Below are 23,222 nucleotides of genomic sequence, written 5' to 3' on the forward strand. Positions count from 1 at the left end.
TGTCCTCCAGGGCCCCCCTTCCAGTGTGATGGGTGCACCTGTTTGTCCTTCTGGGGCCCCCATTCCAGCATAATGGGCATATCTGCCTGTCCTCCAGGGCCCCTCCTTTCCACCATGATGGGGTCAGAGATCACATCCTCCTGGCAGCTGGATTAAGAGATCACATCCTTCAGGCAGCTTACAGTGCTCCTGAAGAGCTCAGCACATTTCATGGGGGCCGTATATTTTCATCACCTCTGGTCCTAATCCTGTGCTGAGGACTCAGTAAAAGCCCAGTAGAATATCTAGGCTTCACATGGGATTACCTCTGTGTCACCCTGTGCTTACCCAGGTGAACAATCAGTGCCTTCCTGGTTTCAACAGGAAAACAAATCTCATCCGCACAAGACACCTACTATAGTCCGAATGTTTGTGTCCCCCCAGAATTCCTGTGTTGAAACCTAATCTCCAAGGCGATGGTATTAGGAAGGTGGGGCCTTTGGGAGGAGACTGGGTCATGAGAGTGGAGCCCTAATAAATAGGATTAGTGCTTTTCTATGGGGTAAGTAGTGCTGTTTACCTTATGAAAACAGAGAAGAAAGGTGTCATGTATGACTCAAGAGGTGGGACCTCACCATTCATGGGATCTGTAGGCCCCTAGGTCTTACTTTTCAGCCTCTAAAATTATGAGAAATAAGCTGTTTATTTCTGTTTATAAGCCTGCCAATTTATAGTATTGTGTCCTAGTGGCTGCTAACTAAGGCAGCCTGTTCATCTCGCAAATGGTATTACTCGTGGTGGAGGGTTGGGTGAGACATTTGCGTCATCGCTGCACAAATGGCCTCTGATGTTCCATATGCCCTCCCTCTAGGGAATGCTCGGTGACCCTGGACACTGCTGCCCTGGCCCTGGTGCCCCATCACCCTTCCATCCTGCTGCCTCCCTGTCCTCCCTGTATGTTCTTCCTCGGGGTCTTGACTCCAAAGCATATTCTTCTCATTTTCTCATGAAGATAAATCTAACCGTCTTACTGGTAGCCTTAGCTCCTGCTGACACAAGGTATATTCCTAAATAAAATACAGCTACTGATGTAATGGGAATTCTGGTGCTAACTTAAAAAAAAAAAGTCTATTTTTCTATTTCTGGAACTCAGCCGACTTCCTGTGATTGGTCTGTATGCAGCAGCCAAGAGTCTAGTCTACTTGGTTTCTCAAGAGCTCCTGGCTGGCTGAATTCTCCCTTCTGCCACCCTGAGGTGCATCCTATTTCCTGTTACCTTTCTGAGGACCCACCTCCTGCATGAGTAATTAACATTGAAAATGTATGCCTCGTCAGGATCCTCTCATCTTGTGGGAGTGCACAGCCTTGAATTCTGATGGGAGATGAGTAGTACCACAAGGACTGTATCCACACACAACTCCTTTCTCCGTCCCCAGTGTGGCCTCCATCTGCCATCGTCATCTTCTAAGAGGCAACCTCTTTGCAGAAGCCTCATGATCTCTTTACCTTAGCACTTCCAAGAACATGCTTGGAACTATTCACTCACCTCTCCTTAATTCTACACACACCCACGTGTGCACTTGTTATGAGCTGGTTCTTAAGTTAGACATTTCACAAATATTCTCTCGTCATTCTCACAAACATTCTCTTCAGAAGAGGGAGTTTTAATCTTTATTTTGTAGCATATGCTGATTAGGAGACTGGCATATGGTGAGCTGGGGCCGAGTTCAGTGTGCCTGAGGCACGGGGTGGGAGGCGAGAAGTATTGGGATGTGATTTGGGAGGAGGGCAGCCAGCAGGGCACCCCAGAAAGATGACTCCATGCAGTGTGGAAAGGGAGGGCCCAAGGCTAGATATGTAGGAACCAGTGGTTACTGTCTCCTTAGGGAGAGATGAGCATGCCTGAGCCACACTGCAGTGGTGGGAGGTGACCATTTGGTGGGGACATCAGGGAGGCTTCCCTGGGCTGAAACCTCTGAGGTGCAGTGGGTGGGTTCAGAAGGCAGAGTATAGAGCATACACTTTGCACGGTGCCGGACTATGGCTGACCCTTGTTCTAGACGTGTGCAGCCTGCCTTCCCCCACTTCCTCTGCAAACCTGAGTGGTTTCATTGCAGGATCCGCTGTGCCAAAGACTCCTGGGCTGAGCCACCCCCATAGCGCTAGTGTCTAGCCTGTGATTGCAATGGGTCATACCACTTCCCTCTCAAGAACCAGAGTCAGCTTCCCCTGACCCTACTCTGGGCCTTCCTGTATCTCTACCTGTTAGGGAACATCCTAGGGGTGGGAGAAGTGGCCTTTCCCTCAAAGGGTGCCCTGGCAACACCTTAGGGCAGGCAGCCCTGTGGCAGTGGTGGCTGTGTTTCAGCAGCTACAAGCCAAAGACATGCCCAGGTGACCAGGTGAGCAGATTTTAAACGGGACTAGGGATTAATGCTCAGCTCTAATTCTTGCTCAGTCTCTGACCCACAAGCTACAGAAGCCAGACACAACCCCTGCATGCCTTTGGAAGGCCTTAGGGACACGAGGCCTTGGGGTAGAGGATGAACGGTGTTGGGAGATATGAATTCACTTTCCCAGTGTCCTCATGTTCTGGTGTCAGAGCCTGTGTCGGGTCCCAGCTACTGGGGACACCCTGGAATGAACCCTCAGCTTGTTAACATTAAAGTCAGGAGCCAGATTAGCTCCTTTATTTTCCCCTCCCATTCCTTTCCATCTCTTCTCTCTCTAAAATTAAAAATGCATGCAAAGAGCTTAGGACGGTAGCTGGCATGTAGGGGTATCACCATCTGCATTTCACAGGCGAGTAAATCAGGGCTGCCACACTGCACCTCTCCAGGGACCCAGCAAGGGAGTGTGGGTGGAGATTTACTTCACCCATTTGGGAAACATTTACCGAGTACTTACTATATCTGTGAACTGCTGTAGACACTAGGGGGTCCAACCATGAACAGGGCTGGCCGAGGTTGTCACGAATCCAAAGCCCTTGCTGGTCCTCTTGGGCCACCTGCCCAAACTTCACACAGTAGCCTGAGGGTTGTACTATATGATGGACAATGAATGAAAGAGGAATTTGGCATAAATCTCTGTGGGAGCTAAATGGAGCACTCAGTCCGACTTTTAGTTCTCTCCCACTTGGTGTCCACAGGCTCTCAGGAAAAGCATGGCCCCCTCTACCCCCTCTCGCTCTTGTCTACTCTGACTTTACTTCCGGAGTCTCTACTCTGGTTCCAGGTCATTTGCTGTGCAGCCAGGTATTCCCTCTGCCATGACCTTGGCCTTGATCATTTGACCTGTCTTGCCTCTAAAATTTGCCCTCGCCTTTCATGATTTCTATAGCTTTGTGCTGCAGTGTTCCTAGGCTGCCCAGAGCCCAGGGCTCCCTCCTACAGGGACGAGCATTTGAATAGTGGCAGAATCTGCTTTGCCCATCAACTCTATGCTGTGCCTTGCCTGAGACGTGAAGAGGACCCTTCTCAGACCCTGTGACCTGTGGCTCCAGCCTGAGCTATGGGCCTCTGCTGGTTGATGGTGAGTGAAATGTCCCTGCATCTGGGAGGCTCTCTCCTTCCAGCCTCACCTCCTGGCTCACAGGCTTGGCGTGATCAACCCTGACACTGGTACTCAGCCCGAGGAAAGGTTTCTTTTATGTTTTTCAGGATCTGGTAGCTCTGCCTTTCTACCATTTCCTCTTGATCTTCTCCTCCAACAATCCCTTCTCTGGGCAACAAGACTGTGAGGGTGAGGCCTTCCCCACCCTCTGCTTCCCCACCAGTGGACTGTTGACTTCTCTGTTTGCACAGCCCAGCTCACCTAAGTGAAGATGCTGAGGTTGAGGAGCAGACAGTGAATTCACGGATCAATACAGGAGCGTTAGCTTCTGCCCAAGGCAGGAGGAAATTTGGAGACAGTGTCTTACCAGGAGACGAGGCAGGATAAATTGGAAACAGCTCCAAGGGAGGATCAAGAAGACATTCTGAGTAGGCGATAAATGAGAATCAAATTGCTGTTTGAACAAAGGCGGCTTCCCCCAAGTGAAAGTTGGAGGCAGCAGATCTCTTTCTCTTGCTGTTTACTATATTTTCTCTTTTTGTAAAACAAATTTGTAGGCATCTTCTTAGCAGAAGATCGACCCATCCATTTATCTATCCACCCATCACGCCATCTTTCCATCATCGATACCACCATATGTATCATTCATCCACAAGCAGCTCATCCATCCGTCTATCCATCCGTCACTCCATCCATCCATCCATTCATCCATCCCTCCCTCTATCCTTGCATCCATGCATACGTGTACCCACCTGCATCCTCCCATCAAACATACATTGAGCACCAGCCATGTGCCTTGGGAGGTGCTGGGTTCTAGAGATAATACCTAGGGAGCTCAAGGTTTGTGGAGGAAGCACATTTATGAACTGACAGCATGTAGCCCATCGAGGAAAGGGGTGCATCCAGGATGACATGAGGGCGTTGGGAGGCCTCCGTGTGCCCGGAAAAGAGCATTGCTCAATCCTGTCCCTGTGACCTGCAGTGCTTCCACCCTTCCAAGCAGACACACTTGTGGGAGGACTGAGGGCTTCCTTTGGCCTTTCTGAGTCACATCCTGCTCTTTCCTCTTCATTGCAGGCCTCCCTGCATTCATATATTTGTTAAGTACCTTAATTCATTGTGAACAGCAGTGCTGAGGGATAAAGGAAATTCCCTCAGGCTCTGGTCTGGGCCACCGGGGAGACTGTGCTGTGGGCTTTGCTCTGATGTGTGAATGTGTATAGGTGTGGGTGTGGGTCGAGGCTCCCAGCTGGCTAAATAGCATCAGCTCTGAGTGGGTGGCTGGGACACCTATGAATGTTTTGAGAATAGAAATCTTTACATCATCAAGGACTCTTCAGCTTCAAGTCGTTCTTTTGGGCATAAAAAAACCCATCCAAGCCAGTTCTAAAATTCTGAGTGGCTTACCTTAGACACTTACAACATCTCCATTTTGGGTTTGTTTTCCAGTGGGGAAGAAGATGTGTCAAAGCAATTTTGGAATGGTGGAAAGCTGCTGAGGGCTGGGGAGCTGTCAGGAACAGGGAGTGGGACCTCCAGCATGGAAAAGGCATAGGGCATAGGGCCCACAGTGGTCACTGAAAGGACCCAGGACAGTGGCAGGCTGCATGGAGCTCCTCAACAATGGTCCATGCATGGGGACATCTACTGGGGAAATGGTCAGCTCTGCTTGGATGTGACAGTGTGGGATGGGCCAGCATGGGTGGTTGGACAGGTGAGACACATTAGGTGTCTTGGACCTCAGCTCCAATTGCTGGGGAGAGCTCTCACCACCCAAGTTCCCATCTGGGGCTCTGTTTTTGGGGGACTCAGATTAAGACATGTAAGGAAAGAAAGTGCATGCAGGGAACAAGAGGTGGAGGTGTTGGGGTGCTGGGACATATTGGGGAGTGGTGGGTGGTGCAGCTGGGGCAGAGGAGTTCTTTCTGCAGCCCAAGGAGTCTATTTGATCTTCCCAGGAATCCTGCAAGGCCGACATAGCTTCCTATTTTTATCTGGTGATTTTGTTTTTCTGAAATATTTTTAGCAGACTACTTGCTGCTCAGGTGTTCAGAGCATGGTCCCCTTGACCCACTTAGGCTGATGGTTGTTTGTGCAATAGTTTCAGCAGGGGGCCACACACCTGATCAGGGTTGGACAATTTCTCTTCGTCACCTCCTTTCCTCCTCCTCTGCTGTGTGCCCCTATTCCCCATAGGACAACTGGGCTGGTGGGAGGGTAACATCTGAGAACAGGGCTGCCCTTCTCCCCGCAGAGGGCTTCTGCTGGGCCCCTGAGAGGGTAGGTGCTGGCCTTCCTGCGCATCCAGGGTGGGGTCTACCTGAGCTTTTCCTTCTTTCCTCCATCCTCCTCACACGAGCAGGTCATTGTCTACATGCACGGCTCAGTCAGGTGCTAATCATGCTGTTTCTCCTTCTGAAATCACAGTCAGGAGGGTGAACTGGACCTGGGCACCCCTGGATCCCATGGTGGATTGGCCCCACACTGCAGCCACGTCCTTCACACTGTCACTCCAGCTTCTCTCTCATGGCCTTACTCTCCAGAGCTCTGGGATGGGGCTGTGTCTCCTTCATGATCCAGCCTCACCACAGACAGCTAAGCAGAGGGCTGGCTTTCAGATGGGCACAGTCGCAAATCCCAAACGTGTTCCCCTGGGTGGCTGTGACTCCACTGCACAGTAGACAGTGGAATCTCTACCACTTGTTAACCACCTTCCTCACTGCCAGGTGGTCACTCAGGCCACCATTCACCCTAGGCACAGCCAGCCAGCAGAGTGTTCACTTTGAGGCCCAGGTTGATCACCAGCCTTCTGCTCACAGACCCACCCAGGGCATCCTTCTCCCTAAAGTCTCCTCTGTTGTTTTCCTTCTTAGCACATCTCACAGCCTCCGCATGGCTCATTCCCTGCCTTCTTCTCCATCTTGCCCTTCACCACCAAAGCCATTGGCACAGTCATCTCCACCTGTTTTCAGTTCCACTGACCCAGGGGTCAGTCGACAGTGGCCCACAGGGTGAATTCAGCACATAGCCTGTTTCTGCAAATAATGTTTATGTCATGTGGCTGCACCTGTTTGCATATATGTTGTCCCTGACTGCTTTCAGGTTATAGCAGCAGGGCCGAGCAATTGCAAAAGATCACAAAGCCTAAAATTTCCACTGTCTTGTCCTTTACAGAAAACTCTGGTGAACACTGCGCTAGCTGGCCCTGCTCCTCGATACCTTTGCATGCAAATGCTGTGCCTTCCCTTCATCCCACTAATCCTTTTACCCTGGCTTCCACTCTTCCTTCTCTCTCTCCTTCTTACCTGAGCAGGTGACTTGTCTACATGCCCACCTCAATCAGGGGCTACCCATGCTGGTTCTCTTTGTAATATGTGGATGTGCCTCCTATTCTTGTTTCCAAGGCAGGGCAAAGTTTTAGCCTACTCAGGACTCCAGCACTGGGCTGGTTTTTTTTTTGGGGGGGGGGGACTGGGTTTTTGAATGAGCACCTGGAAGCCACAGGATCTTGGCACAGAAGTGGGGCACCCCATCTCAGTATTGGCATCCCACACCTCCCCAGCTTTCTGCGAGGTTCTCTGGCACTTTAGAAATGCACCCGTGGAAAGGGTTTTACCACCCCTATCTTTGCAGATCTCCAACCTCTACCTGTACGACAGTGTTCTGATGCTGGCCAACGCCTTCCACAGGAAGTTGGAGGACCGGAAGTGGCACAGCATGGCCAGCCTGAACTGCATCCGGAAGTCCACCAAGCCGTGGAATGGAGGGCGGTCCATGCTGGACACCATCAAAAAGGTGTGTGTGAGGGACCTCCCTCCCTGGGCAAAGGCCAAAGACAGACCCCTCCTCATAGCCCCCATGCCCTGCCTCCTCCAGCAGCTGGCCTGGAGCAGGGCTCTCTGTGTGGCCTCACTGGCAAGCCCTGGCCTCTTTCCTTGCTGCTCTTTCTGTCCAGAACCTGAAGGCTATTGTAGGTGCTAATATTACTGTCTCATTTTAATATGAGGCGATTTGGCTTCAGAGAGGTTAAATAACTTGTTCAAGGTCTCAGGAAAGTGAAAAATGGAGGCAGCTGCCTATCCCATGTCTTCCAGATACCCCACCATGTGGGATGCCACTCTCCAAGAGAGGTGGGTGGTCTCAGCAGGCCCTGCCACATGCTGACCAGCTAGGAACTCAGCATGTGCGTGTGCATGTCTGTGATGTGTGTGCACACACTCTTTACTTGTGAAGTGTCCCATGTGTGGAGGAGTTACACCAAGTTAGAAGACAGGATTTGAAGTGAATTGAGGAACCCGTGGAAGACTTGTTAGAGTGAATTGGCTTTCGGAGGCTTCAAAAGAGCATTTAGGGAAATCTATAATGTTAGGAGCTTTAGTCACAATAAATTGCACATGGTTTCAATAGCAGTGAACGCTGGTGTGAATCTACTCAGCCCACAAGAGAGCCAGGGCCCCTCTGCTTCATAGAGACTATGGGAGATGAGGCTGGGTGAGGTGTTCCCACCCCAGGCTTGATGAGGGAAGGGGGCTCACTGTGGCTCCCTTAAGCTCCCTGCTGTCTGCTGCTTCCATGTTGCCCACTGAGCTGTCAGGGAGAGGCCTGGGGATCTCAGCCAGCATGTGCCAGATGCTGCGCTTTGTACGTGTTTTCTCCTTCAGTCCTTGCAGGCTCTGTGATGTGGAGCTAATTAGCTCAGGCTGAAGCTGGGAGATGGGCGGTGTGCCCAAGGTGGCACAGGTGGCAAAGTCGGAACTTGAGTTGGGTTTGGCCTCCAATGCTCCCTCTGGCCACCCTGCGCTCAGTGCCCTGGGTCTGACCTGTTCTCATTGACCTTTGACTTCCTTCTGGGTCAGGCGAAGCCCCTGGAGCAGGTTGCAAGAGGAAGACTAAGCTTCAGGAGGGGGAGGATAAAGCAGTCAGTCTCTCTTTACTCTCATGGCTGGCACTGTGCCTGGAGCATAGCAGGGCCTCTAAACATATTGACTGCAGGCCTCAGGGATTCCCCCTGCAAGCAATGGTGTGGGGAATAAGATCCTGCTCGGAGGCTCTAGGCCTGCCAGCCACTCTGTCCTCATTACAGCCGTCCACAGCCTGATTACCCCTTGGTGACAACTTCCTTTTTCTTCCTAGCCTTTGGGACTCCTTTCTGTACCCCAAACACATTTTCCCCACCTCCATTGGTTTTTCCTCTCTCCTGCAGGGCCACATCACTGGCCTCACTGGAGTGATGGAGTTTCGGGAGGACAGCTCGAATCCTTATGTCCAGTTTGAGATCCTTGGCACAACCTATAGCGAGACCTTTGGCAAAGACATGCGCAAGGTAAGCGTCAAGGTCCCCACCTCCTGGTCTTACTGCTGTGGTGCCATTGAAAACAGCAGGGGTGCCATTGAAAACAGCAGGGGTTGGCCGGGCACGGTGGATCATGGCTGTAATCCCAACACTCTGGGAAGCCAAGGTGGGTGGACTGCTTGAGCTCAGGAGTTTGAGACCAGCCTGAGCAAGTGTGTGACCTCATCTTTAAAAAAAAAAAAAGCCAAGCATTGTGGTGGGTGCCTGTAGTCTCAGCTACTTGGGAGGCTGAGGCAAGAGAATCACTTGAACCCAAGAGTTTGCAGTTGCTGTGAGCTATGATGTCATGGCACTCAACCCCAGGGCTACTGAGTGAGACTCTGTCTGAAAAAAAGAAAAAAGAAAAGAAAAGAAAAGAAAACAGCAGGGGCCCAGGGCCTCCGGGTTCTCAGCAACTGCTCACTGGCCAGGAAATCCCAGTCCCGGTCTCTGTCTGTTGGCGCTGCTGCAGGCTGGTGTTTAGCAGGGATGCTGGGGAGAAGGCACGGAGCGGTTTCCAAACAGAAATTGCCCCAATGTAGTCTATTAGCATATAGCAGGGAGCCTGGCCATAACTGGTACAAGCAGTGGGACCACTTGGAGTCTGGAAGGAACAACATGTTTTCCGGGAGCACTAAAGACAGCCGAATCATGGGGACAAGGGTTAATTAGTGCTGAGGCTGTACAGAGTGATTGCAGCCAGAGTGTCCACCAGATCCAGGAGTGAGACAAGACCCTGAACAGAAAAATAAGTGGGGGTGCTGGAGTGCAGAGCAGTGAGGAAGGTGAGGGGTGCTGGAGTGGGGGTGCTGGAGTGCAGAGCAGTGAGGAAGGTGAGCTGATTAACTCAGGGTGAGATTTGGCTTTTTTTTTTTGGTGCAGATACAGGTGGTACACCTGGGGTCTTTCCAGTGATATTTTGCCTCTTCCTCCTCCTCTTGTGGAGGGTGGAGGACAGGTTTTTAAGATTAAAGATAGCAGAGAGGTAGCCTTTCATCCAGAGTGGGGACCTCTAAAGTTACGAGAGACCTGTGAAGCCAAGAGTCTAATAGAGGTTAGCACTCAGAGGTCAGTATGGCAAGCAAGGTGTTGGGGCAATTATCCAAATGAAAGATTCATTTGGGGTTACTGTGTGCATGTGGAGTGATGGTGGGCATCGGGGGTGGCCAGTGACTGCCTGCCCAGGGCCTGGCCAATCCGGCTGAGTTGGGTGTGCTCCCAGAAATGGCCTGTATTGGAGACCCAGGTGCTTGTCAGGGAAGAGGTGGGTGTGCTTATGGTATCAGGAGCTCAAGCTTCTCAGGAAAGAATGAACGTGTTAGTTGATGGACATATATGCTCAGCCATGGGCTCGTGTGATCACACACTCACATCACACACACATGCATTTCTATACACCTGGGAGGAAGCTGTCCCCACTAATGACAGTGCCTGGGAGATGAAGGACAGTCCTTGCAAATTATGAGCTCTCAGCAGTGGCTGGACAAACCCTTCTCAAAGAGCCTTTACCTTGGCCTCCAGCATGGCTGGGGGTGGTAGAGGGGCAGGCAGGGACTAAGTGACACTGGGTACTGAGGGTCTAGGCTTCTTTGCAAGATAAGAATACAAGGATGCGTGTGTGGAGGGTGGAGTGCGGGAGAGCTGGGGAGCAGGGAAGGGGTGGCACAGAGCTCAACAGTGACATACTATGAGAAGGAAGGCTCCTCAGGGAAAGGTCCGGTGACCTGGGCCCAACCCACATGTGGTGGCGAGGGAGGAGACTCTCAGGCAGTCTTGTGATGGAGGTTATAGTCTATGGCTGGTTCCATAAATAATAGGAGGTTCAGTAATTGGCTGTGACACAATGGTTGACACACGTGGTTTGGAGACATGTTGGAGCTCAGAGGTTTACTAGTAGTGTCCTAGAGAGGTTGTCCTGTGATGATCTTGTGACCCTCTGAAGGGCCAGGGTGTGGACTGCAATGTTGAGGACTCTATTGTCTGCTAGGCAGGCTCAAAGCTGGGAGGCTTGTTGGGGACTAGTAGTGGGGGGTCAGCATTGGTTTGGGTCACTACTGCAAGATAAGGTGGCTTGCACTGGGACTTTTACCTGGTAAGGGGAAGCTGTCTCAGTCCCACCGACATGAAGGAGCTTGCAGAGAGTAACTGCCTGTTGAAGTGACATCAGCAGCTGCCAGGGTCCTGGGGTACTTGCCTGTATCCTGAGTGTTCCTCCGAGGTGAGTGACAGTCATGTCCTGCCTGCTGGCTCCTTTGCTACCTCTCACCCCTTGTCTTTCTGCTCAGCTCTAATGCCAAGACTCCTCAGCGGGCAGGACTCTTAACCATGGGGGTCAGTCTTAGGCAGCTGACTCTTGAGCCCCACGCTGGGGGTCTGGCTGGCCACTCCAGGTGCCTGAGCAAGGAGGCACTGTGTCCTGTACTTCCTGTTTCAGGTGCCTGTGCCTTCTGTGTTGCCAAGGCAACACTCCTCAAAACCCTGCAGCTGTGGGAGCTGGAATCTTTGCGTGTATATAAGGAGCCTCTGAGCAGGAGGTCTACACATAATTGAGTTGAGAAGGGAAACTGATTTTCAAGTGGGCTTTATTTTAAAATGTATCCTTTTTCATTTTAAAATCTCCCCCTAATAACTGCGTATCCCAGTTGTTATCTGTCTGCCTGGCGGTTTATCACTGTTAAGGAGAAGTTATCTGGAAAGCAGGGAACGGGATTTACCTTAGCAAATGTTTGTTATTCAGGCCCAGGGTGCACTAAAGCAAGGTCTGGAGGGTTTCAGATGAAGCAGGGAGAGGGGATTAGGAAGGTGCCACAGGGTAGGGCACCACTGAAGGCAGGGCTGAGCCGTGGTTCTCGGCGGAAGATGGGACTGTGAGGGGAAGATGGACAGGGAGGACTGGGAATCAGGGTGACTTAAAAACAAAGGCTATTCACATAAGGGGGGAAATAGCTGAGAGTATGTGGCAACTTTGAAGGTAGGGTTTTAAGCCATACAAAGTCAGTGCGAAGATCAGCCATCTGAGGAGCCGCCGAAATCACAGCTCTCTTGGCCACGCAGAATGCACAGCTGCTAGAGGGACCACAGGGCAGACTCCTGGGTGCATTATGCTGGGCAGGGAGGGCCTGAAAAGATGATATATATATCACATATCTCTATATGTATATGTATTTGTATATGTGCATCTATCTATACTTATATGTAAAAATGGAATAAAATGCAGTAAACAAAACCAGACAAAGACCAAGTAGTTTCTTTAATATTTAAACCAAGAGGACTCATTTAAGTTAGGGAACAAATGGATATCTTCTTAAACTAAATACCTTAGAGGGAGGTCTCAGAGAGGGTGAGTCACCCAGATGTTTTAGATTAGGTGGCACCCAGAGACTGTGGATTACTCAGCCCCTTCATCCGGGGTGGGGGGGTAGGGGGAGTGGGTGATCGTCTTTCACTGTAGGGCACTGGACAAATACTAATTCAATTATCTCATCCTGGAAGTACATTCTTGTTGAGGGAACGCTGGATGGCAAAATCAAAGGTCCATGTCACCAGCTTGCTGTGTAACACCAAGCAAAATATTAATTGTCTGTGTTGTACTTGGAGCTGTCTGGCACGGGTCTGCCACCAGCAGCAGGGGTTGCTAGGAATTCACTTCCAGCTGGTACAGGAGTTGGCCTCCTATTTGTCTTGGCAAGGGTGGAGGGGGGTGTCCGTGCTTCTTCCTACTGGCAGGATGTTTTTTTCAGGAGTCAGAACTGCAATAGGAGTGCCACAAATTTCTACTTGGCTTTGTTTTTCTTTGTGCAGACAGAACTCTCCAAAGGAGGGTCAATGAGCTTGTCCGTGCAAATGTCCTCACCTCATGACGTGAGCTCTAACAGGTCTATTGGAAGCCACCTGTAGTAGAGTTTCCAAAGTGGGGTGTGTGGGAGGTCTTGGAGGGAGAAGAGGGAGTGAGGCAGGAACTTTTGAGCATCTACTGTGTACAAAGGGGCATTGTACATATCACTCCCTGCCCTGACTCTCCTGAGTGTGTGCTGCTCCCCTTTTCTGAACCTTCCTTTCCTCAGATGGAAGGTGCAGGTAATGTGAGCCTGCACCCATGGAATAGAGGGGTCAGTGGGGGCACTGGCACTGTGCAGCACTCAGCGGTGAGAGCTCTGCCCCGTCACATGGGGCAGCAGCTTTGGCGCACGGGGCTGCACGCCTTCTGTGAACATGTCTCCTTCAGGCTCCATGGAGCAGAGCGGTGCCTGCAAGCCTAGAGTGGAGCCCTCTGCCCTGAACTGCAGCTCCTCACCACCCCTGTGCCCAAGCCTGGGGCCAGAGATGGGAGCCTTCTGTGCAGCCCTAAGAAGCAGGTACCACTAACTAAGCTCTGTGTGCTGGGACAGTGCCAAACTCCCCTTCTGTGCCTGCAAGGAGATGTCCACTCCTCACAAAGACCAGCGCCTGAGAGGGATCTGTGGAACTTCACTTCTGATTGGATATATTTTCAGGGATGTTTCAGTGTTGGTGAGAACAATGGAGGAAAGAAACCATGGTTGTCGTGTGCCCACCCCCAAAATTACTTGCCTGGGTGATAGCACCAGTTAACAGCCCTGAGGAAACCTTTTTTATAACCTGATTGCTGAGGCTGTGTACCCTTCTCCATCCTAATGGTGTGGGGAAATCACTCCCTTCTAACCCAGTGTTCCTGGTGCAGCAAAACCCTGGGAAAATTGCCAACTGCCCACAGGCCATTTGACCCTCATTTTCCATGCATAGGCGGCATCTACCAGGTTCACTGGCTGGGTGGAGGCAGTGAGTCTCTTTGGGTGGTGGGAAAGTGGGTGGGAGCATCTGGAGAGGTTGTGGGTTTGCCCTCTGCCTTGCATCCCAACGTGAGAGACTCTGATGTGGCATGAGGGAACAGGGCTGATTTTCCTTGGCCCAAGTCTGGTGAAGCAGAATCTTACTGGGACCAAAATATGTTAAACAGTTGTAGAAGCACAACTGTGGTGGTTGTAATAGGCAGGGATTTGGGGTAGGGATTCCTGAGGCTCTCCTCATTGTCTGAATCTCTGTGGTTTTCTCCTCAGCTTCATTTGGGAAACTGAGGCCTAGAGATGGGGAAGATTTGATTATGTAACCCCAAGAAGCGGGTGGCTGTGTTAGACCTGTAAGTCAGATTTCTGAGGGTTGGGAATGGGGCTGGTGGAGGACCCAGTCCTTCCCCCACTCGGACACCTCTCCCCACCCTGCCCACAGGTTCCTTCTCTGCCCCTAGAGCCAGCATTAAGGTGTCGCAGTCTCTTCCCTTTGGCCTGGGTCTGCACTTAATAGTTTCACCAGTGCCCTGGGCTTGGCCTCCCTGTTCCAGCAATTTCCCTGGGAAATGGAAAAGCCTCATTCTCTTTACTAGTTTAAGACGCTTCTCCTATCTTCTCTGTCAATTTTGATTCTTCATAAAAGCTGGCTTTGGACGGGAATCAAATGCCCCCCTCGATGTCATGTCCCGGGGAGAGCATGGCCGCTGCTGATTTCACGGAGTAATAATCGCTTGTCACGCAGCGTTTGCCACGCCCTAGGACCCCAATCCTCCCCAGCTTGAAAGTACATCATTAACATTCTCGCCCAGGCTGCGGCACTATGTTACAAATTGTCCCACATTTTCCAGGTTCAGAAGCTACAAGAGGTGAAGCCGGGTTGAAGAGGCTAACTCTGGTAATGAAGCAGAAGCTGCCTTTACTGGTGGCTGCCGCAGTTGGTGGCTGCAGCCTGGACGTGGGCACAGTAGTGAGGAGGGGGTGCGGGTGGAGGTGGGGCTGGAGGACCTGGCCTGAGAATTGCGGGGTGTCTCTATTAAGCTGCTCGCAGAGAGACTCTGGCCGCGCGCACGGAGTCGCAGCAGAGAACAAAATTTAAGTCCCTTGGTGGATTAACATTCATCCAGCGTATTTCCCAAGTAAAATGTCAACCGTTCTGAACCCTTGTGCAGAACTGTTTTTGACAGAGCCGAGAACCAAAACAAACACTGTGGCTTCATCTGAGCAAAGGGCTAAGGAAAAGGTGCAATTAAACATTTCGTTTTAAGTAGCATTTCATCAATACATGCTCATTTGGGGTAGAATCTTTAGAAAATACAGATAAATGAAAAGAAGAATATAAAAGTCAGCTATAATCCTTAAACCAAGAAATAAATGCTGTTAGCATTTCTGGTGCATTTTTCTTTATTTTTTTTCTTCCTCCATAAGTGAGATAGAGATAGTGATATGTGTATTTATCAAATGGCTGTTAGTGGTAGATGCATTCTACATCCTGACTTTCCCACTAAATGCTGTATTGCGAGTATTTTCTCATTTCTTTCACTCTCCTTTACAACTGTGATTTTTTTAATGGGAACACATTACTCAATTTTAAGGCAGCCATCATTTATTTTCTCTTCCTATATGATAAATATTAGTATTTAGTCATTTTTGCTATATTATTGTAAAAATAAAGACATCACAAACATCCAGAATACATATACTTTGAATTATACCTCTATTTATTCTCTTACTGTATTTTTGAAGAAGTGGGATTACCAGACCAAGAATAATAATTCTTTTAGGCTTTCAATTTGCTTGATACATATTTTCAAATTGTTTATAGAAGGCTTAATAGTTTTCACATATACGAGTAGTGTGTCTCTGTTACATCCTATGCTCAAAAAATTGATTGACACATATTATTTTTGCTAATTTGCTGGCAGTATGAAAAAGATGAGCTAAATTTGGATTGCTCATGAGATTATACATTTGAAAATGTATCTATTCATCATTTGTATTTTGCATGTTGTAAATTATGCCTCAAGGCCTTTGCACATTTATATTGGGGTGAAATTTTTCTTATAAACCATATAACCTCTCTTTCAGATGGGTATCAATAATTACTTGTGTCAAATATTTTTTTGCAATAAAATGTCTTTGAATTAAAAATATTTTTACCTAGAGGCATTTAAAAATGTGGGTGGCGCCTGTGGCTCAAAAGGGTAGGGTTCCGGCCCCATGTGCTGGAGGTGGCAGGTTCAAACCCAGCCCCGGCCAAAACAAATAAAACAAAACAAACAAACAAACAAAATATATAAAATGTATGTGGTCAAATAACTGGATTATTAATTTGCAATATCTTTCCCAAAGTAAATACCATTTACTCATATTTTCCTTTAGTTAATTTTGTGGTTTGATTTTTTTCAATGAAATCTGCCATCTACCTGTGATCGATTTGTGATAAATTGTGATATGACCTAACTTTTAGTTTTTCACTAAATGGTCCCCACTGCCTTTTATATAGTAAGCCTTTCTTACCTCATTGCCTTGAATACCATGTTTTCCTATATACTAGACTAAAATTTGCATATCTTCTCCCTGATTTTTTAAAATTGTCAGTCTTTTTATTCTCTCTTTTTTCCTCTCAGCATAAATTTAATTCATTTTTGTGCATTATTAGAATGTGCTTGTCTGCAAGTCACAGAATGTCCACCTCAAAGGGATTAAACAATGAGGAAGGCTTCCTGTGTCACATGAAAGAGACCAGGACCAAGGGTGGCTTCAGCGTTGGGCTAATTCAGCCATTCAGGGCCAGATCAAAAGCTGGGGTCTTTTTTTATCTTTCTGCTTGGCTATTCTCAGGGCATGGTCTTCATGTTTCTCATAGTTTCAGAATGATTGGTAATTCCAGCTGTCCCAGAAAGCAGTTAGGAAGAATTTATTCTTTTCTGTGAGTCTTCTTTTTTTTTTTTCATAGAATATTCATGTTTTTCTTTTCTATTTTTAGCCAAATCTCATTGAGCATGTTTTAAGGTCTACAACATGATATGATAAAATACATCTAGACAGTGACAAGGTTACTGTGGTGGAGCATTTTTAGCATACCTGTCATCACACACAGTTACCCCCCCTTTTTTGTGGAAGGGCAGCTAAAAACTAATCATTTAGTATGAATCGCATACACCATCGAATTTTATTTCCTATAGTCATCATGTTATATATTAAAGCTCATATTCATCCTATATATCTGCAACTTTCTATCCCTGTATCCTCAGATTTCCACACACACACACACATACTCATCTGATAACTATTACTTTGTTTTCTCTCTCTGTGTATTTGACAAATAAGTGACAGTATACAATATTTATCTTTCTGTCTCTGGGTTACTTTACTCATTATAATGTCTCCAGACTCATCCATGTTGTGGCAAAGGGCAAGATCTCTTTCTTTTTTAGGGCTCAAGGATATCCTATTGCATGTGTGCAACAAAGTTTCTGTACCCATCTGTCAATGGACACTTAGATTGTTCCTGTATCTTGGGCATTGTGATGAACGCTAAAATGCTACAGTGAGCATGACATGCAGATGTCTTTATGAGCCCGTGATTTCATTCCCTTTGGATATATGACCAGAAAAGGAATTACTGAAATATATGGTAGTTCTATTTTTAATTTTTTTAGAAACTTGAACACTGTTTTCCATAATTGCTATACCTATCTCTATTCCAATGTACATTTTTCTGATAGCCTCGCCAACATTTTTTATCTTCTGACTCTCTGTTAATAGCCATACTAACAGGGGTAGTGGTTTTGATTTGCATTTCCCTAATGATTAATGATAGTAAACACCTTTTCATATCTTTTTTTGGGAACTGTCTATTCAGGATTTTTGCTTATTTTCAATCAGATTATCTGTTTTTCCACTATTAAGTAGTGTCAGTGCTTTTTTAAATATCAATTTTGGATATTAACGCCTTGTCAGATATATGGTTTGCAAGTATTTTCCCGAGTCTTTAGGCTGCTGTTTTGTTTTTTTGATTTTGCTGTGCAGTAGGTTTTAAGCTTGATATCCCCCAATTTCTTTACTTTTGATTTTGTAGCCTGAGATTTTGGTGTGGTACCCCCCTCCAAAAAAATTTATTGCCAAGGCCACTCCATGGTTGGGATCTCCTCCCCTGTGTTATCTCCTACAAGTTTTATATCTTGTGGTCTTATATTGATAAAGTCTTTTGTCTATTTTGAATTGATTGCATGTATTATGTATGCTAAGAATCTGATTTGATTGTTTTCCATGTGGAAATCCAGTTTTCCTAGCACCGTTTATAGAAGAGGCTATTCTATTTTCATTATATTCTCTTAATGACTTTGTCAAAAATTAGTTGGGCATGTTATATTTAGATTTGTTTGGGGGCTCTCTATTCTATTCCACTGGGCTATGTGTCTGCTTTTATGCCAGTCATAGACTGTTTTGATTGCTCTAATTTTAAATTAGGAAGTGTGATACTTCCAACTTTTCTTTTTCCAAAATTGTTTTTAACTATTCAGGGTCTTTTAAGATTTCATATTAATTGTAAGATTGTTGTTCATATTTTGTGAAGCACGTCATGGAGATTTTGATAATGGATTGTGTTAAATCTGTATAGTACTTTGGGTAGTATGCACATTTTAACCATATTAATTCTTCTAATTCGTGAAAACAAGATGTCTTTCCATTTATTTGTGTCTTCTTCAATCTCTTTCATCACTGTCTTATTGTGTTTGGTGTAGAGATCTTTTACTTTTTTGGTTCAATTAACCCCTATGTATTTTTGATGCTATTATGAATGGAATTGTTCTCTTGATGTCTCTTTCACTTCAGCTGTATTTTCTGTTATTTCTGTATAAAAATGCTACTGGTTTTCGTATTTGTATTCTGCAAATTTCCTTAATTCATTTATTAGTTCTAGTAGCCTTTATTTGGTGTGTGTAGAAACTTTGGGGGTTATTACTACAGGAGTGCATCATCTGCAAACAGATAATTTTACTTCTTCCTTTCTGATTTGGATACTTTTTCTTTCTCTTGTCTAATTGCTCTTGGTAGTAATTCCAGTACCATGTTAAATAGAAGGGTTGAGAGTGGACATGCTTACTTAGTAACAAATCTTGGAGGAAAAATTCTAGAAAAATAAACAACCTACTGAGATCGAGTCAGGAAGAAATAGAAAGCCTACACAGACTAATAAAAAGTCAAGAGATTGAAGAAGGAATCACAAACTTCTAAAAGAAGCCCAAGACCAGATGGTTCCACAGCCAAATTCTGCCAAACATTCAAAGGAGAATTAATACCAACCCTTTTTTCCTTTTTTTTTTCCCCAAGTACATATTCTAAAGAAAGTTTTTTGGTTTTGTTTTTTTAAATTTCAGTGGCGTTATAGGGTTGTTAGGTGGATAAATTGTATAATAGTGAAGTCAGAGCTTTTAGCACGTGCCTGTCATGCAAATAGTATACATTGTACTTAATAGGTAATTTTTGATCCCTCACTCATCTCCCACCCGACCTACTTCTTAGTTTTCAATGTTCATTGTACCACTTTGTATGACCATATGTACCCATCATTTAGCTCCCACTTACAACTGAGAAGCACTCATACCTCTTTTTTTTATTTTTTAATGAACCATAGCTGTGTACATTAATACTTTCATGATGTACAGTGTGTTGTTTCTATATACAATTTGAAATACTTTCATCCAATTGGTTAGCATAGCCTTCATGTCATTTTCTTAGTTGTTGTGTTAAGACATTTATACTTTACATTTAGAAAGATTCACAAACACAGAGCTCAAGAAATTACTTTCAAACCCATGTTATGAGGCCAACCCCACCTTGATACCTATGTCAGACAAGTGTCACAAGTAAAGAAAAATATAGACTGATTTCTGTGATAAACAGTGATGGAGAAATCCTCAATAAAATATTAGTAAACCAAATCCAACAACGTACTGAAACCATTAAACATCCTGTCCAAATCCAACAGCATATTGAAAATGTTAAACTTCATGACCAAGTGGGATTTATCCCTGGTATACAAGGCTGCTTAACATGTGCAAATCAACCCCCATGTGATACATCACACTGACTCAATAAGAGAGAAAAACTGCATGATCATCACAGTTGATGCAGACCAAGCATTTGACAAAGTCCAACATCCGTTCTTGATAGAAACTTTTAAGAGTTTAGGAATAGAAGGAAATTTCCTCAACACAATAAAGGACATATATGAAAAACCACAGCTAACTTTATGGTCAATGTGTGTCTTTTTTCTAGAAGTGAGGGGTCCTTTCCTAGGGGTTGGTTCTGGCTTCCCATTTCCATGTCATGCACATTTGGCTTTTTTGGTACTGCAGTTGGGGTTTTCCTCTCAGTGCATACATAGCAACATTCACATCATTTCTGTCTCAGATGCCTGTGTTCAGCTTGTGTGCTTTGCATAACATAAATAAAGAATTGCTCATTCTTTTTTTTTTTTTTCTCATTCCATCACCTTGGGGATGTGGGTCACCGTGGCCCATGAGAGTGTCATGGCATCATAGCCTCCCATAAACCTCAAATTCTTGGGCTCAAGTGATCCCCTTGCTTCAGCCTTCCAAGTAGCTGGGACTATAGGCGCCCACCACAACACCCAGCTGGTTTTTCTATTTTTAGTGGAGATGGGGTCTCTTGCTCAGGCTGGTCTCAAACTCCTGAGCTCAATGGATCCTTCCACCTGAACCTCCCAGAGGGCTAGGATTGCAGGCATGAGTCACCGTGCCAGGCAGAATTGCTCATTTTTTGCACTTATATTGATGAAACTCTTGAAAGTTGGAAGGAATTTGTGTAATTACCTGGGCTAGTGGCTGATTTTGGCGCTATTACTTTAATATCTTGCAAATATCACTTGCAAAGTGATAGTGGGCATCCTTGTTCTTGATACCACAAGTAGCTTTTAATACTTTTCATTGAGTCATTTTTAGTAATCTGCTTCCCTGAAAATCTTTCATTTTACTGACATTTTCAAATTCATTACTTACACATCTACATAGTATTTGCAAATAGTTTCTAAAATAGCTGGCTGCTGAAATGTCTCCCTTTTAATCCGACTATTATATATTTGTGTTGCCCCCTTTATTTGTTTATTAGACTTAACAGAAGTTTGTAAAATTGATTTTTCTTAAATAACTAAGTCTAATTTGTTTAATCAATATTTTTGTATTTTATGTTACTTTAATTAATTGATTTCTGTTTTTGTGTCTGCGGCCTAGTATTTGTTTTATTGGTTTTTTTTTTTAAACTCCTTTTATGAGGTGTTAGATAATTTATTTTTATTCTTTCTGCTTCTGGAATGCTCTGTATTTTATTCTGAATAGAGTTGTTACCGAATTCTTTGTGGTTTTTCTAATGTAAACTGAAGGGTATCACACAGAAAAATGCCTAACTCTTAAGTGAATCACGGTGAATTTTCAAGGTAAACACAATATACAGTCAACAGTCCCATCAAAGACATCACTAGCAGCCCCCCCAATGGATGTGCCCCCTTAATGTCATTGATTAATTTTCCTGTTTTTAACTTGGTATCAATGACGTCAAATACTCTGTACTCTTCTGTAACTTCTTTTGTCTGACATTATGTCTCAAAGATTCATTATTATTGTTGTATACAGTTTTAGATTATTTATTCTGAGTGCATTATAAAATGGCAGTTTTATTATTCAGCCAACACATCAGAAGATAATTGCTGTTGAAAGGTGGTTTGTTATTCACATTTCCCAAGAGGAGGGGGGCTCACCCAACCACATAGAGACACCCTATCCTTTACTCTGTGTCTCACAATGGCGAGAACTTGTAATACCACATGGGAAAGTACCAGGGTCAGTTGGGAGAAGAAAATGCAGGCAGGCTTTGTACTTATTTTTAAAGACTGAGTTGACTATTCATGACTCTTTGCATTTCCTTATAAATTTTAAAATTAAATTTTCATTTTCCACAAAAAAAATTTGGATTTTGACTGAGACTGTGTTGACTCTAGATCAGTTTAGAGAGCATTAACATCTTACTGATGTTTAATAATCTAATTCGTAAATATTGTATACCCCTCTTTTGATGTACGGCATCTTCAATTTCTTTCAAGAAAGTTTTGTAGCTTTTATTGTAAGGATTTGACTAACTTTTGATTTACTCCTAGATATTGATATCTATGATTATAGCATACATAACAATTTTTCAAATTGATTTTTGTACTTGTTATTGTGTATACATAGAAATATAATTAGGTTTGTATATATAACTTATTTCTATTGAAAAAACTGTATTTTCTGATTTATTCTACTAGTTTACTGGTAGATTCTTTTCTCTTTTTTTTTTTGAAGTTTTTGGCCAGGGCCGGGTTTGAACCTGCCACCTCTGGTATATGGGGCCAGCGCCCTACTCCTTTGAACCACAGGCGCTGCCCCCAATAGATTCTTTTAGATTTCTATATACACAATCATGTCCTCTATGAATTTTAAGAATTCCTTTCTAATTGTTATTTCTTTTATTTCTTTCTCTTGATGTAATGCACCAGTTAGGGTCTTTAGTTGAAGTTGAATGGATATAGCAATAGTGGGCATCCTTGTTCTCGATACCACAAGATAGCTTTTAATAATTCAACCTTTTATATTATGTTTACTACTTAATATTGGTTGTTCTTTTTTCAGACTAAAAAAATTCCCTTGAATTTCTAGTTTGCAAATATTTTTGTCAAGAATCAGTATCATGTTTATTCAAAGGCTATTTAGCATCTAAGCAGATAATTATATAATTTTTATTATTTTTCCCCTTAATATGATAAATTATGTTGACTAATTTTTTTTTCCTGTTTGATGCTCCTCATTTCTTTTTCTTTGCATCAATACCATATCACACTATTTCATTTAATATATAATAATATATTTCAATGTTTGCTATGGTTCCCTTCTGATTTATCTTTCTTTTTGTATGATTTTAATTAGCTGTTTACTTTGAGATTAGCATGCAGTTATAATAAATAATAGAGAGACCCTATTGTTTCTCCCAATGGCGAGAACTTGTAATAACTGTTGTACAATATCAAAACAAGGATATTAACATTGATGTAACCCAGGGATCTAATTCAGATCTACATTTCCCCAGTTTCATTATTTGTGTGTTTGTGTGAATTTAGTTCTATTCAGTTTTATCACATGAGAGTTGGTGTATCCACCACTACAGTCAAGACAGAATAATTCTGTTATCAGAAAGATTTCCCCATTTACTATTTCACACATGTACTTACCTCATATCTCCCTGCCCTTCATATTCTTGACAATCAGTAATCTATTCTATTTTCTATTTCTAAGATGTTATCATTTAAAAATGGGAGAGAGGAGCGGGGAAGGGAATAGCAGAGAGAGGGAAGAAGGGAGGGGGGTGGGATCTCTGTGTGTGCCACACCTTTTGGGGCAAAACAGGATTGTAAGAGGGACTTTACTTAACAAATGCAATTAGTGAAACCTGGTTTCTTGTACCCTCAATGAATCCCCGACAATAAATTAAAAAAAAAA

General features: G+C 45.0%; 1 protein-coding gene across 1 annotated transcript in view; it reads left to right on the forward strand.

Annotated features, from left to right (window-relative positions):
* GRID1 (glutamate ionotropic receptor delta type subunit 1) overlaps window positions 1-23,222 on the forward strand; it is a 731,600-nt gene that overhangs the window by 480,441 nt on the left and 227,937 nt on the right. Inside the window, exons 7-8 of the mRNA XM_003783500.1 lie at window positions 7,165-7,326; window positions 8,735-8,854. Coding sequence (XP_003783548.1) covers window positions 7,165-7,326; window positions 8,735-8,854 — 282 coding nt within the window. The remainder of the gene's footprint in view (window positions 1-7,164; window positions 7,327-8,734; window positions 8,855-23,222) is intronic.

The sequence above is a fragment of the Otolemur garnettii genome, unplaced genomic scaffold (genome assembly GCF_000181295.1).
Source record: "Otolemur garnettii isolate 467f Iridium unplaced genomic scaffold, OtoGar3 scaffold00008, whole genome shotgun sequence".
In the NCBI taxonomy this organism is placed as follows: domain Eukaryota; kingdom Metazoa; phylum Chordata; class Mammalia; order Primates; family Galagidae; genus Otolemur; species Otolemur garnettii.